This window comes from Gekko japonicus, unplaced genomic scaffold (genome assembly GCF_001447785.1).
Source record: "Gekko japonicus isolate JY-2015 unplaced genomic scaffold, Gekko_japonicus_V1.1 scaffold169, whole genome shotgun sequence".
NCBI lineage: Eukaryota > Metazoa > Chordata > Lepidosauria > Squamata > Gekkonidae > Gekko > Gekko japonicus.
The window spans coordinates 284316-299705 of NW_015161951.1; the positions used below are offsets into that span (position 1 = coordinate 284316).

At 45.6% G+C, this 15390-nt stretch overlaps 1 protein-coding gene across 1 annotated transcript in view; it reads right to left on the minus strand.

Moving 5' to 3' along the window:
- ITPR2 (inositol 1,4,5-trisphosphate receptor, type 2) overlaps positions 1–15390 on the minus strand; it is a 326434-nt gene that overhangs the window by 220391 nt on the left and 90653 nt on the right. Inside the window, exons 11-14 of the mRNA XM_015429433.1 lie at positions 12018–12165; positions 3907–4006; positions 3640–3800; positions 1001–1142 (exon numbers count right to left, since the gene is read on the minus strand). Coding sequence (XP_015284919.1) covers positions 1001–1142; positions 3640–3800; positions 3907–4006; positions 12018–12165 — 551 coding nt within the window. The remainder of the gene's footprint in view (positions 1–1000; positions 1143–3639; positions 3801–3906; positions 4007–12017; positions 12166–15390) is intronic.

Sequence of the window (15390 nt, forward strand, 5' to 3'; positions counted from 1 at the left end):
AGGGAGAAAGAAAAAGAAAGAAAGGTGGAAATAAAACAAATAGATAGGAGGGAGAAGTGGAAAGAAAGCATCTTCCAAGCCCCACCCCCCACCAGCTGGCTTGGCGAAGGGATTTAAAGAGACAAATGCCTTCTTCAAGCTGGCGGGGGGTGGTGGTTTGAGAATGCATTTAAAGTTAAAGTTGCTTTCTTTCTCTGCTCAAACCTACCCAGGGAGGGGAACACTGGCTGGGGGAGGAAAGATGGATTGGGGAGGCAAGCCTCCCCTTCGCTTCCCCAACCGCCCTGCCAGGAGCAGCAGAGTATGTGTGAAAGAGCCGCATACAGCTCCCGAGCCACAGTTCCCCCCCCCCATACACTCCAAGCATGTAGAGTAATTCCTCCCAGAGTCTCCACCATCCCAACCAACAACATCTGATCTGGATTCAGTTTGAGTCTGTTCTGCCTTGTCCACTTGATCGCAGCTCACACACACTAGTTCAGGACAGATAACAGCATCTGGAGTAAACACAAAGTTGGGATTCATCAACACATTGATGATACCAGCTCTAAAGTTCTAGCCCTTATTCAACAGTTTCATATAAATACAGAAAAGCAAAGAGGAAATTGGGGGGGGGTTTGCAATGCCCAGCAGTTACCAAGGAGCAGACTCCCCCTCTCCAAGGGAAACTGCATATAAAACAGACCACAACCACAGAGAACCATGCTCATTATTCAAAAAATTCCTCTGTAAGTGATTTTAAAAGATGGTGTGATCTACTTTATCAAACACAGAGAACAATTTCCCCTATCCATTTGCAATTGGAAATTGCCAAGACAACTGTCACTGTCCCATAGCCAGGCCAGAAGCCCAACCGAAACCAAAGGAAGGTAGAGAATGGATGTTACCACACTCCTTTCTGATCCTTTGCCAGCCGATGGTTCTTTCTTTGATATCTATTGACATTCTATGTGCAAAACAGCTGCTCCATAGAAAGCATTATTAATTGTCAAACACATACCTGAGCTAATATGTTTTGTTCTCTCATTAACTTTTGCCTTTCCCGGTTGGGTTTAGTGACTACTACATCCAAAACCTCCTGAACATTACTGGGTACATCAGCAATGAAGAAAATGAGATCCTCTAAGAGCTTGGTAGCAAATCTGGGTTCGGAGAAATAAAATATGGTAATAAGTGTTAATTATCAATAATACATCCTTCAGTCATATTACAAATAATGTTAAGTTGGATCCAGCATAAAGGAAACACCTCCCACAGACCCAAGTCTTCAGTCCAAATCATTGCCTCACACACACAACCCCCCGCCCCCTGCTTTTTAATGTTAATGAAAACATTATAACTTCAGGTTTGGTCTCTTTTGGAGCTGCGGTGGCTCAAGCGGTTAAGATGCTGAACTGCAGGCTGTGGAAGGTCGGTAGTTCAGCAGTTCAAGACCCGGGTGCCGCATGACGGAGTGAGCTCCCGTCTCTAGTTCCAGCTTCTGCCAACCTAGCAGTTCGAAAGCAAGAAATTGCAAGTAGATAAATAGGTACCACTCCAGTGGGAAGGTAACAGCATTCTGTGCACCTTAGTGTTTAGTCATGCCGGCCATATGACCACGGAAATGTCTTCAGACAGCGCTGGCTCTTCGGCTTTGAAACGGAGATGAGCACCGCAACCCTAGAGTCGGATTCGACTGGCTTTCGAGCAAGGGAACCTTTACCTTTACCTTTGGTCTCTTTTATTCCAAGTTCCATACTTAACAATACATTCCTAAGCAATGTTACATCCTTCTAAGGCCATTGACTAACTTTGCTTAGGACTTCACTGTAAATCATTTGCATGGATTTTACCAAGGAAGGCAATGAATATCTGTATCACACCCCAATTCAGGAGTCCTGATCCTGGACCTCCCACATAATGTAAAGCTTGGCCCTAACAGAAACAAAACCCTGAATGCAGCTATGCTGATGAACTATCATGAGGCCATGTCAAAAGGACCATGTCTGATTCTCCCACATAAGTAAATGGTATTAATTCATTCATTCATTCATTTTGGTATAAGCAAAGAAGAACACCCAAAGTCACGGCTGCAATGAAGAGATCACCTGCCCACCATCCTGACATGGGACATCCCAGACCTGACTGACAGAGACTGTGAAAGGAGGTGCGACAGGACTCTGTGCACAGAGCATGCATAGATGGCCTGGGATCCCAACAGCACACAGGTTCAGTGTACACAAAAATACTCCAGCCAAAATTAATAACTGACATCCTGCTGGCTTGTCAGAATTATTACTGACAAGATGATGTAGACTCAGTGTACAGACGTATTGTTCTCCCTCTGGTGCTGAAGAGTGCTATCAAGTTGCAGCTGATTTATGACAACCCTGTGGGGTTCTCAAGGCAAGAGACTTTCAGAGTTGTTTTGGCACATCCAAAGACTGATCAGGGCCAACCCTACTCAGCTTCCAAAATCTGACAAGATCAGGCTAGGCTGGGCCTTCCAGGCTAGGGTTCTCCGTGTCACATAACACAACTCTCAGCCAAGCCAGCCCTTCAACCCCCTCCCCCGGCCAACCAAAGTGACATATTGGTTCCTTCACAGAAGTGAGCTGGGCCTGGAGGTAGGGCCAGGATGGGTATGATTCTACCACACATGCAACAGACACATTCACAAAGGTGTAAACAGACCCCATCCTGACCTGGATGACCCAGCCCTTAACTGATCACATCCGTTCTCAGAAGCTAAGCAGGGTTGGCCCTGAGAGCCAGTTTGGCGCAGTGGTTAAGTGTGCGGACTCTAATCTGGGAGAACCGGGTTTGATTCCCCACTCCTCCACTTGCCCCTGCTGATGTGACCTTGGGTCAGTCACAAGCTCTGGCACAGCTGTCCTTGAAAAAGAGCAGTTTGTGTCAGAGTTCTCTCAGCCCCGCCTACCTCACAGGGTGTCTGTTGTGGGGAGGGGAAGGGAAAGGAGTTTTTAAGCCACTCTGAGACTCCAGGTGAAGGGCGGGGTATAAATCCAATCTCTTCTTCTTCTTCTTCTTCTGGTTAGTATTTGGATGGGAAACCACCAAGGAACTCCAGGGATGCAACTTGCTACACAGAGGCAGGCAATGGCAAACCACCCCTGAACATGTCTTGAAAACCCTATAGGGTTGCCATAAATTGGCTGCAACTTGACAACTCCACCACCAAATAGACCTGAAAGCAGCCACATACTAGGATTGCTAGTAATCTGAAATGATCTGTAACAAATCAGCCATCATAATTTCTACCCACACTAAAATGCCAAATTCTCTCTTCTGGGTGATTCTAGGTCTAATATTATGATGTGTATATGTTACATTATACACAGACACACACTTGCTTCCCAGTCAGGGATTGATCAGGACATTACAACAACCATAGAGCAAATCAAACCAAATGCCCCAAGAGCCACTCAGACCAGGCCTCCGTTCTGAGCTGAGAAGCCCCTTCAGCACTGCCAGCACCTGCAAGGGTCTCTTGGCTCAGCTGTCTCCTGCCCATCAGTTGGTCTGCAAGGCACCAGCCCATCAGGAACCTTCCCCATGAGTTCAATGACCAGTCCACCCCTGTCACTAGCATTCTATCAAGGACTTGGTAGGAAGAAGGCAGGAAGCAAGAACACTGACCTCCGTTCATTTTGTGATATTGAGCCATTTTCCAACGTTTTAACTGAAGATGCTAAAACTTTGTTGGCATCGTTGGCAAAATCCAGATCTCTCACCTCAGACAGAGGGACAGACACAATAGCAAAAGCTTCCTTGTCCTCCTTTGTTTGGCAGGTTCCAATCTGCAGCGATGAAGGGAAGCGGGACAGAGGGTGAACAATCATCAATACTTAACAGTGTAAAACACTTTTCTTCATCTAAGTTACACTGACTGCTCTCAATACTTACTTTTAACATCACAGGCCTTTCTTCATCTTTGTCTATTGGGATGTTGGTACTGGTTACCCATGTATTGGTGCAAAGGTGTCTCAGTCGGACATATGAATTCCTAAAAGCAAACAGAGGAAAAAAAACACTTCTCAAGGAGCAACTTTAAGTCATTTGAGCATGCTGTATCGTTTTTCGAAACCACTGGCAAAGCATTTGTATAGGCTGCAATGTTCCCTCTAAGCTGCGGAGTATTGTGAGCAAAAATTCTACTTTGTGAGCTGCTGGCATTAAAGTTGTGAGCAAGAGATTTGGCTACTGCATAAATTAGTTTGCTCTGGAGCCCTCCTTCCTGAGCCAAGGCAAAAATGTGTGAGCTAGAGGCTAAAAAACTGTGAGCTAGCTCACACTAACTCAGCTTAGAGGGAACACTGGCTGCAATTCCATTGACAAAATCTATTAAATTGAGAACAAATCAGAAGCATAGCAAAATAGGACCAAATCCTAGAAAACAGGGTTGCACTTAGCTGTAACTGTTGTTTCATGAGTTGTCTCTGTGCAGGCTCACACTGGGGAATGCGCATGCGCAGACCTGCCACTGGAAAGAATTTTCTAGCTTCTTAGGAATAGAGACTGTGCCCCTCCCCTCAGTGCATGCCCAGAGTGTTCCTGCTGTAATGAAAGCTATAAAACATGGATTTTTAATCCCCTCAGTCCTTCCACACTGCCAAGCCCCCCTGCGGCACAAAGCATAGTCACAGAAAGAGTTCGTAGTGAGGCAGCAGAGAGGGAACATGTGCCTGCACAGAAGACAACTTGATGAACAATAGTTACAGGTAAGTGCAACCATGTTTTCGTCTTCGGTCTTCTGTGCAGTCCCACATTGGAGAGAGTAACATGCTACTCATCTGGCAGTGGGTGTGGAGCTCCATTCAAACAGGGAGTGCAGGACTGTCCTGCCCACTGCCACATCTCTCCAGGCATCTGCATCAAAGGTGTCGTGCTGGATGAAGGTGTCCTCTGACAACCAAGTAGCAGCTCTACAGACCTCATGCAATGAGATGCCTCTGCAGAAGGTGGTAAAGGAAGTTTGTGCCCTAGTGGAGTGAACTCAAAGGGATGAAGGGCATGTTCGTAGCACAGCCTAATAGCCTGAACTATCTACTTGGATATAGACTGTTGAAGAGGCAGCACATCCCACCCAGTGCCCCCAAAAACAGACAAATAAAGAATGACACTTCCGAACCAGCTCTATGGGGTGAAGGTAGTATAATAAAGCCCTTTTTTACATTAAACTCGTGCAATGCTTTTTCTGCTAGGGAAACAAGGTCAGGAAAAAATATGGCCAAGGAGACAGGACGGGACAAGTAGAAAGAAGAGACCACCTTGGGCAGGAAGTCCAGACTAGGGTGAAGTACCACTTCATTGGGGGGAAACTGAATGAGCAAGGGGATCATCTCTGAGGGCAGCCAGCTCCCCCACCATCCTAGCAGAGGTGACAACAACTAAGAAGCACACCTTAAGGGAGAGCAAGGAGAGGGAACAGCTGTGAAGTGGTTCAAAGGGGGCCAGCATCAAATGAGACAAAACCAAAACCAGAGACCATTGAGGTACCACATACAGTTTTGGAGGGGATATATTATAGAGACCCTTGAGAAACTGCTTAGAGGTGCAATGGGGAAAAACAGATACCCTATCCACAACATTCTGGAAGGCTGAAATCACAGAGGAGGGAACTAAACCCGAGTCCTTGAGAGACAGGAAGTACTCTAAAATCAGCAGAAAGGGGCTGGATGAAGAAGCAGAATCTTTCCTCTTTCCTAGTTGGAAAAGAGCTCCCATTTCCAAGCACAGGAGTTATGGGTTGAAAACTTTTGAGTACCTCCAACACCCCAGAAAAAAAAGTTAAATAGGAGGGTTCAGAAGCCATGCCGTCAGGCACAGCCTGGCTAAGTCCTGATGCCTGAGGGGCCCGTGGGTGAGGAGGTCTGGTGCAGGCTCCAAAGGAATGCAGTGCCCCTTGGATAGGAGGAACAGTTCTGCAAACCAGACCTGCCAGGGCCAAAAGGGGGCAACCAGAATGCAGTGGGTGCCCTGAGCCTGAGCTCTGCTCAACACTCTCCCTATTGAGAAGAAGGTGCGGGGAAGCATAAAAAGAGATCCTCTGTCCAGGGAACCTGAAAAGCATCCTCCAGGGACTGCGCATTGAGGTCCGCCCATGAACAGAAAAGTGAGACCTTTGCATTCTGCGAAGTGGCAAACAGGTCTACATTTGGGAAACCCCACTGCTGGAAGACTGGTTCCTTGACAGTGACCACTTATGGTAAGGGAAGGTGAACCTGCTCAGTGCATCCACCATAGTGCTGTGTGCCCCAGCAATATGAATTGCATAGAGGGAAACATTGTTCTGTTTTGCCCAATTCCAGATCCTTGCAGCTTCTCCAAAGAGAAATGACTCCATGCCCCTGTCAGCTATGCTGCCATGGGGGTTGGGATGTTCTTTCATTGTCTGTGTAAATTGCTTTCACATTCCTCTCTCTGCTTTGCGCTGAAATGCTTATCTCTAAAGAAGTACAGGTGGTGGTGTGTGTTGTCTGCCTTCCAGGCAAGTCGTGGGAGCCAAACAATTCCCAGCTTCGCATAGTAACGTCTGCTGGCTTTAGCCTGCGCGTGGGAGGGTGCCTAATTGGCCAGCGCAGTGGGGGGGGTGCATACGAATGCCCCATATCTCATTAGGTTCAAGAGGCAACTGCTATTCTTAACAGTGACTATGTTAATGCATCTATGGCTCTTCAATAAAAGTATAACCTTTCTAAAGAAGTGTGTACTCCGTTGTTGGCTGTGGGTTCTGACAGCCCCTTGCTTGTTGACCTGCACGTGTTTGTTGCAGAGCAAGTCCACAAAAGAAGCAAGAGCATATCAGATTGCTCTTAGTTCAAGAAAACTGATATGCATGGAGGATTCAAGGGCAGACCACATGTCCCACACCATGAATTCACAGCAATGGGTGCCGCAGCCAAAGAGAGAAGCATCTGTGGTGACCATATGGGTATGGAGCTGTACCCCAAAGGGAACCCCTACTAACAAGTTAGCATCCAAGGTCTACCACGACAGGGATCTAATGATGGCCCTGGACACAGACAGATGGGTAGACTGTGCCTGAGAGGATGGGATGAATTTCCTCAGGAACCAGTTTTGCAAGGGGCATAAATGTAACCTGGCCAAGTGGACCGCAGCAGGAGATTAAGGCTCTAATTGCACTAAGGCAGTCAAGAAGATGTATAAGCCCAGCTCTTAGAAGAATCCAGACCTTCACCAATAAAGTGGGCTAACCTACAAGGGGTCAGTTTAGATTTCTCCCAATTAACTGCCAGTCCCAACCTGGCTACCATTGCCAGGGCCAGAGAGAAATGGTCCCACAATATGTCCTCCGAGGAAGCAGTTAGCAGCCAGTCATCAAAGCAGGGGAAGACGGTACAACCCTCTGACCTCAAGAATGCAATGACTTTGTCCATTCAATTGTTGAAAACAGGTGGGGAAGTTGCAAGCCCAAAGGGGAGGATGGTATACTGTTAAATTAGTCACCATACTGGAAGCAGAGATATTTCATGTAGTCCAGGTGAATCAAGATAGGGAAATAAGCATCTTTTAAATCCAAGACTATGAACCATCAATTTAATTTTAACAATTGCAACACTTGAGAAAGAGAAACCACCTGGAACATTCCATCAGACAAAAACTTGTTTACGTTAGGCAGGTCAAGGATGGGCATAAGGATGGAAAAATAATGGGAGTAAAAACCCCTGGCAACTACAGAACTAGGGACTAACTGAACAGCACCCTTTCAGATAAGCCCTAACACTGCATCATGGACGTGAGCATCATTGGTCTCCTCCCTACTAAGAGGGGGAGGGCCCAAAGGAAGCTTCTGTATAAACTCCAACTTGTTGTCCCCTTTAATAATAGCCAAAACCCAAGCGTCAGAGGTGATCTTCTGCCACTCAGTATGAAAGGGAGTCAGTTTGTCCTGGAAGAAAAGTTCAGACAACAGTGTGCTGTCATATAGTCAGAACCATACCTTCTGTCCCTGTTCCTTAGGAGAATGCAACTGGGGGGGGGGGGTTCAGCCCAGCTCTGGAGGATCAAAGCTTGCCATGTGACTAGGCTGAGAAATGGCAGCCATGACCCAATCAAGAAGAGGGGCAGCAGTAGCTGGTGGTAGGTGCGATCTCTCAGAGGGAAGCATCCTGTAGTGGGCTCAGGCTGTGGTGGACCAGATGTCACATCCAAGGACCTTGCCATCTGCTTGTTCTTTTTTATTTGCTCCACAGTCTCATCCATCTTGGCTGAGAATAGCTGGTCTCCATCAAGCCTTCTATTTTAGCATGAGTATCTCGAGGCAGGGCAGTAGAAAGCAGCCATGCGAAGCACCGGAAGGCAATGTCAGATGCCATAGATCTTGCAGAACAGTGTGCTGCATGCTTCCCAGCATTCATTGGCTGTTCAGCAAGATGTGTTGCTTCTGCATGCAGGAACTTGACCACTGAGTGATGCTCCTCAGGAAGGGCGTCAAAGTGTGGAGCTACCTGGTCCCAAAGAAAGAGCTGATATGCAGCCATTATCACATGATAATTTGTGATTTTAAAATTCAGACCTTCCGGTCCATAGCCTTAATCCTGCAGCTCTCCTTATCCACTGGGGCAGAGTGGGAAACATGACAGTGCTTGGCCTGAAATTCCTCTGTGATCGAAGAGGAAGGGGGAGGATGGGTAAAAAGGAAAACACAATCTTTCTAACTTTATAAAGATTTCCCATTCTGTGGGATAAAGATGAAATAGAGGATGGTTTCTCCACAAACTCTTAGCCATGTCGAGAATATCTTCCAGGATGGGGAGGGCAACAGAGGTAGGAGTGTCAGAGTAAAGTGCTGAGAGAATCTTATGCTTGGGCTTCGGGTTTGGGGAGACAAACTCAAGCTCCAAGGACTCAGCCATCTTAATCATCTGTTCGGAGAATGGGCACAGATCTTCAGTTGGTGACATTGCGTGGTATCCCCTATGACTTCATCAGGAGAGGGACTGGTTGCTAATTCCGAACCTGAGTCAGAATGGTAGCCCTCCTTCTGCTCAGAACCGGAGAAATGCTGTTGATTGGCAGTCAGGGCTCCCGGGCGAAAATATGGGGCCAGAGAGGAAGCTGACGCATGCCTGCATGAGGAAATCAGATCCGAGGGAAGTGGGTCACCCCACTGCTGTGAGCATGATGGAAAGGCAGGCAATTGCCAGGGTCCACCCCACTTGGGTTTTGGAGGGAAATGCTAAGAAGGTGCCAACTGCTTGTCTTGCTGTGTTAGAACCAATGACTGTAATGCTGGAGGTGGCTTCTCCACTTGTATTGGCCTTGCTCGAACTGACATGGGTTTGACTTCTGAATCAGAACCAATGGGGTCCTCAGTGTGTGGCAAGGTGCACAGAGAAGTGGTGGCAGAGCATCTAGTATTGGTTCCGGTGAATAACGGATTGGAGTCTTGGACGGTCTATCAGGGTGCTTAAAGTGGCTCAGAACCAAAGTCTTGCTGGAATGCTTGGTCTCCGAGCGCGCCTTCTGTGTTGGTGGCTCAAAAGAGCTCCATTGAGCTGTAGACTGTTTAGGAGATCAGGATTGATGATGGTGCAGATCCAGGGTCAGGACTGACCTGGGTGAAGCCACGGATTTGGGATTTCGGAATCGGTTCATGCGAGGCAGATGACTTCACTGCCAGCTTACTGGAACTCAAGAGTGCATGTTCCCAAAGCGTTGCCTTCAGGTGAGAAGCCCTGTCTGCTCTGGCCTTGGGGGTAAATTGCTGACAGAGACAATAAGAGAGTATGTCATGAGCTTCCCTGAGGCACATTATGCAGAGAGCATCTGAGTGGGACATTTTCGTGACATATTGAATAAGGATTTTGGGGGCATAACGAAGGCACAAACAGAGAAAAAAGGGGATCAGACCCAGCTGAAATTGGCAATCCCACAAAAAACCAGATGGACGGGTCAAGAGAAAATGTTGAAAAATAGGATCAAAGCTAGAAGTGTTTCTCTCAGCGTGGTAGCAAAAGAAGAACTGAAGGAAAATGGCACACCTCGTCCTTGGCGCAGTTTTGGCAGGAACACTCCAGGCATGCAACGATGGGAGGGGTGCCCTCTCTATTTCTAAGAAGCTAAAAAATTCTCTGCATCGGCAGGCCTGCACATGTGCAGGTCCCAATGCAGGACTGCACAGAAGACCAAAGACAAACACCTGCCAAAGACAAACACCAGCCACAGTGAAAAGTATGACATATGCTCTTCCCCATGGGTACTCAATATGAAAACCCCCCAAAGGTGCAGGAGCTTTATTTACTGGATTCTTCCTCATCAAGAAGGGGGCAGACTGCAAGAATTAAGCCCACCACGCATAAAGACTTCCATGTGAGGGCACACATCACAGGCAGGGCTTGTTCTTTCTCCAGCCAGACATCAACACACCTGGAGACAACCAAATGGCCTCAAGTTGCCATGCAATGGTCTACTGCACATCTAGAGCAAGAAGGCATCCCATGAATCAAGAGCCCAACAATTCTGGCTGCAGCTTGCCATTATTTCTTGGAACCAGCAAGGCTCAGTGTTCTCATTCCCTGACCCACAGAAGATCAAACTATATACAATGAAGGACCTTTCTCTAAAGGCTAAAGCAGGTGCAGGGTGAGGGGGAATTCACAGCAGGGGCTGAGGCACGCAAGAGGAGTTCATTTTTTCTTGCAGTCCCACACATCAGACAAAAATGAGCGCTGCTAAGGCAGAAACTATGATAGTGCTATAGGCATCCTTGCTTAATGTGCCAATAATATTGCACCAAACCATCCTTCAACTTGGTACAGTGCTGTTTAGGGCTGCCAGCCTCCAGGTGGGGCCTAGCAGTCTCCCGGAATTACAACTGATCTCCAGGCTAAAATGATCAGTTCCCCAGGAGGAAATTTTATTTATTTAAAAAAATTATTAGCCACCTTTTTCCCATACAGAGCTCAAGATGGCTTAATATAAATGGGACAGTTCTGGATAGTAGACTGTATGGCATTGGATCCCTCCTGAGCCTCCACCCCCTCACCAAGTTTCGCCCTCACCAGCACTGCCCTCCCAAACATCCAGGAACTTCCCAACCTGGAGTTGGCAACTCTAGTGGATGAACATAACAACTAGCTTGGACTGGTGCGACCCGTGTGACTGATTTGTTAATTAGCCATCTTTGTGCTAACTTATGGAGCTTCTTTCTATTGAGAAGTGCTTATTCCTGAAAATATACAATTCTTGGGGCTGGGGGGGGGGGAGAGAGAAAAAGGGATTAATATGGGTAAAATGCTTTGAAAATCAGAGCCAATTTCATCTGAAACGCCTTATTTCCTAACTTGACTCAACCTCTCAGCTAACAATCGGGTTGTTACATTCCTTGTGACATGATTGATGGATGGATTCAATTATTATTCAATTTATTATTATTATTTAATTAGCTTATAGCCCACTCTCCCAAAGACGAGCTCAGAGTGGGTAACATCAGTTTATAAATATACAATTAAAATTTCCAAATCTCAAATAATTCAGTCATCAGTAAAATACATTAAAATACATACAATACAAGCAGTTATATAAAATCAAGATGGCATGAACCCAATGTGAAGGGGAGATGTTTAACCACTAAAGAAGGGGGAACAGTGGGGGAAATAAGGGAGGGGGAAGGGGGAGGCCAATCCATTAGGTCTTACCAACTGACACCCCCCCACACACACACACTGCCCTCAACCACAGGCCTGGTGGAACAACTCAGTTTTGCAGGCCCTGCAGCATTGCACTAAATCACGAGGGCCCTGATCTCTCCCACCCACCCCCAAAGGGCTCTGAAATCTTGTATCTTAACTTCATAATTATTTCACTGCCAGCTGCCAATACCAGTTTAATATATCTTTTGTTTGCATGGCAGCATTCTTGACATTTATCACTGGCACAAAGGGAAGCTTTTGCTTTTCCTTTACTTTCTGGCACTGGCACTGTTGAAGCAATCCTATACACCTGTGCACAGACGTACATCTGTACAGAGCATTTCATGTCTGCAACAGTACCTGGGAACTAAGCAGTCAGCTCGCTGAAGGGTAGTTGCATCCAGCTCAAAAAGAGAGGCAATATCATTTCCATGCGGCACAGACACCAAAGTGTACATAATTTTCTCCCCTGCCTGCCGTTTCTTCTTTGAAGCGAGAAGTTCGCCGTCTATCTGCTGATGAGGAACAAGAGTTATGTGCCTTACACTGCATCCTATTGAATGTTCCACAGGTTGGTTGGCTTTTGCGCAAATCACCACCATGGAATTTTAGTCTTTGTCTGGACTGTGAAACACAGAAGGAACAATTTGGTTCAGAGCTGTAAGGAGACAAGCAGACACTACCTCACAAACAGGTCAAAAAGCCTCCCATGACTGTGCACATTATTATTCAATGTGAACTACATAAAAACCAGACAGGTATTTTTCCAAGGCTGTTGTTCTTTCTATGCAGCAAGAGCATTTAAGAAGGACAAAGATAAAGCAACAAAACAAGTAGAAGGCTCCTGTGGTAAGACTCCTTTCTCAATACCAAGAGCCTTCCAGATGGCAACAAAGATTTGGGCAGAACTCGTGTTTTGTCCCTCTTAACCCTACGCTGCACATTTTGCTGAACTACAGAATTACCATATGCCTCATATTAAAACTCTCAGCACAAACAGATTTCACTCAAGGTCCTATGGGAAGTCCAGGGTCTTCACATTAGAATTCAGAGAACACAGGCTGCACATGGATTTCAGGGCCAACTGATATGTCAACAATTATGTGGTACAGTCTTGCTGGGACTATGCCATTTCAGATTGCAGGTGGGACTAAGCCCCACCCCAGCATATAGAAAAACAACATGTTAGGAAGAAGGATTCTAAACTAGCCCTTTCCCTTACTTGTCACTTTTCTACACAAAGGGATTTGTTTTTCCATGACATATCGAAAAATGTGGTTTCCCCACCAACAAACGGTAGTGGTACTGCCCAAGGAAGGATACACAGATGGTTTTTCTGCATGTATAGATTGGCCCACAGTATAGTATAAGAAGTGTACTAGTCCTTACAGACCCATTCCTTTAAAATGCAAACTTGATCTCTGCAGAACCACTAGACTCAGGCTTACAATACAACCCTTAAGAGTTGCATCCTTCTAAGTCCACTGAAGTCAATGGGTTTAGAAGGGCACCACACACATGATTGGTACAATATAAATGCATAGCTTAAAGTAATGAAATTTTTGGTATTATTAATCTTTTTTAGTTAAATAGAAACTATGGTAAAAAGATAAGAGTATACAGAAACTTAAGAAAACTTATAGAAACTCTTTAAATATGGTATTAGAGTTATAAGATAATATACTGATCTCTTTGTATGTTTTATGTGTGTAAGTGGATGTATGTTATGTAGTATGTTTGTTTGTTGGTGTATAATATGAAAAATAATAAAAGTGTACCTTATGGGTACTTTAAAAAAAAGAAGAAGGGCACCACACAGCTTAGGGTAGTGATGTTAATGTCTTTTCACTACTTGAATGCATCAAACTAATGTGCACACTGCAGCTGAAATTAAGAAGAAGAAGAAGAAGAGAAGAGATTGGATTTACAACCCTCCCATCACTACCCGAAAGAGTCTCAGAGCGGCTAACAATCCCTGTCCTTTCCGCTCCCCACAACAGACACCCTGCGAGGTAGGTGGGGCTGAGAGAGCTCTCCCAAGAACTGCCCATGAGAGAACAGCTCTGAAAGAACTTATGACTGACCCGAGGTCACACCAGCAGCTGCATGTAGAGGAGTGGGGAATCAAACCCGGTTCTCCCAGATTAGAGTCCGCACTCCTAACCACTACAACAAACTGGCTATTATTAAGATTATTAAGAGCTGAAATTCCAGAAACCTCTGTTAAATTGAGCATAATCCAATATCTCAGTGTTCAAGTTACTTCTGTGGGTGTTTACAAAACACACGGAGGTGAGAAATGTCAGGGATCACAGCTGAGTCTCTCTCTCTCTCTCTCATGTCTGTACAAACAGCAAGCAGGGCAAATTAAGCAAGCAGAGCCTCACACTCCAATGCTACTGGAGCATAGCAGAAAGCACAGCGGTTCGCCTCCTTTTAACACCTTTCATGAATCTTCATATTTATTGTGAGTCACAGTATCCTTTAGGCGAGACATCACGTTGCAAATTCTATTGAAAGGAGGGGGTGGAAGAGGCAGGGATGTTCTGTAACGAGATATATACCTTATCCAGGCTGATGCAGACATGTGCGCCTCAGCTGAATACGAATCTAATACATCAGAAATAGTGTGACTGTGTCCACGTGGGCATCTGTTCACCTCCACAAACAGCTTTTACATTATTTGAATATTGACATCAGTATATACACAAACATATACACACATACTGTTGTTTTACAGCACTGGGGACATTTTCTTTTTAATTTTTGCTTCTCTGACTTTATCACTAAGTCTCTTCCCAAGTGAGTCCTTTAAAAAAAAAACCCAGCAGTTGTGCTGCTGGCATTACAGAGACTGAATTGTTAACTATGACTACACTTGGCAACGACTGCAGAATGCTAAGACGACACAAAGATTGAATTCCCACAACCTTAAGGGTCTCAGTGGGCAGATCTGAGGCCTAACCCATCATTCTGTGCTACCATGAGGACGCCACTGATGCACATCTACCTTCCCACCCAGCGCAGCTTTCACAGGCCTGGCAAAGCTCAGCCATAGTTCAGAGGTAAAGGGCATTAGCTGTGCTTTTCTTGGCAATGTGTAGCAGATTTCGTTGGCTACTGTAACTCTGCATGCAAGACAATGTGGGAGGGAGAGAGTTAAGAGAATTCTTCCACTCAGGTACATGTGACAGTTGTGACCCTCTCATTAGTTGGATGCTGAGCCACTCTGGCCATTGCTTGCCTTCTGTTTTTTCATCTTATATACTGGTATTTCTGGCCACTGTGTGACACAGAGTGTTGGACTGGATGGGCCTTTGGCCTGATCCAACATTATGTTCTCTTATGACCTCTCTTCTTTTCTCTTTTACATGGGCTTGGAGCAGTAGTAAGTTAACCTTTTTGAAGTAAATCTGTTCACAATAAATTAAATGTACCTACATGACTATAGCTTGAGTCCACTGGCACCTTTAGGACCAGCACATTTTTATTCAATGTATGAGCTTTCATGTGCTCGCAAACCTCCTCAGATAAAATGAAATTGAATTTACCAGTCCATGCATATAGGCAGAGGGTAAATTCACATGCAACATAATGAAGATATTTATCATATTCAGGAATAACAAGCTTAGTTTATATGGTTACCATTTAACATAATGATGTTTTAACAGATGCAAAGATCAAACAAGAACAACAAGCTAAGTCTACATGGTCAACACTTGTTTGGATTCAA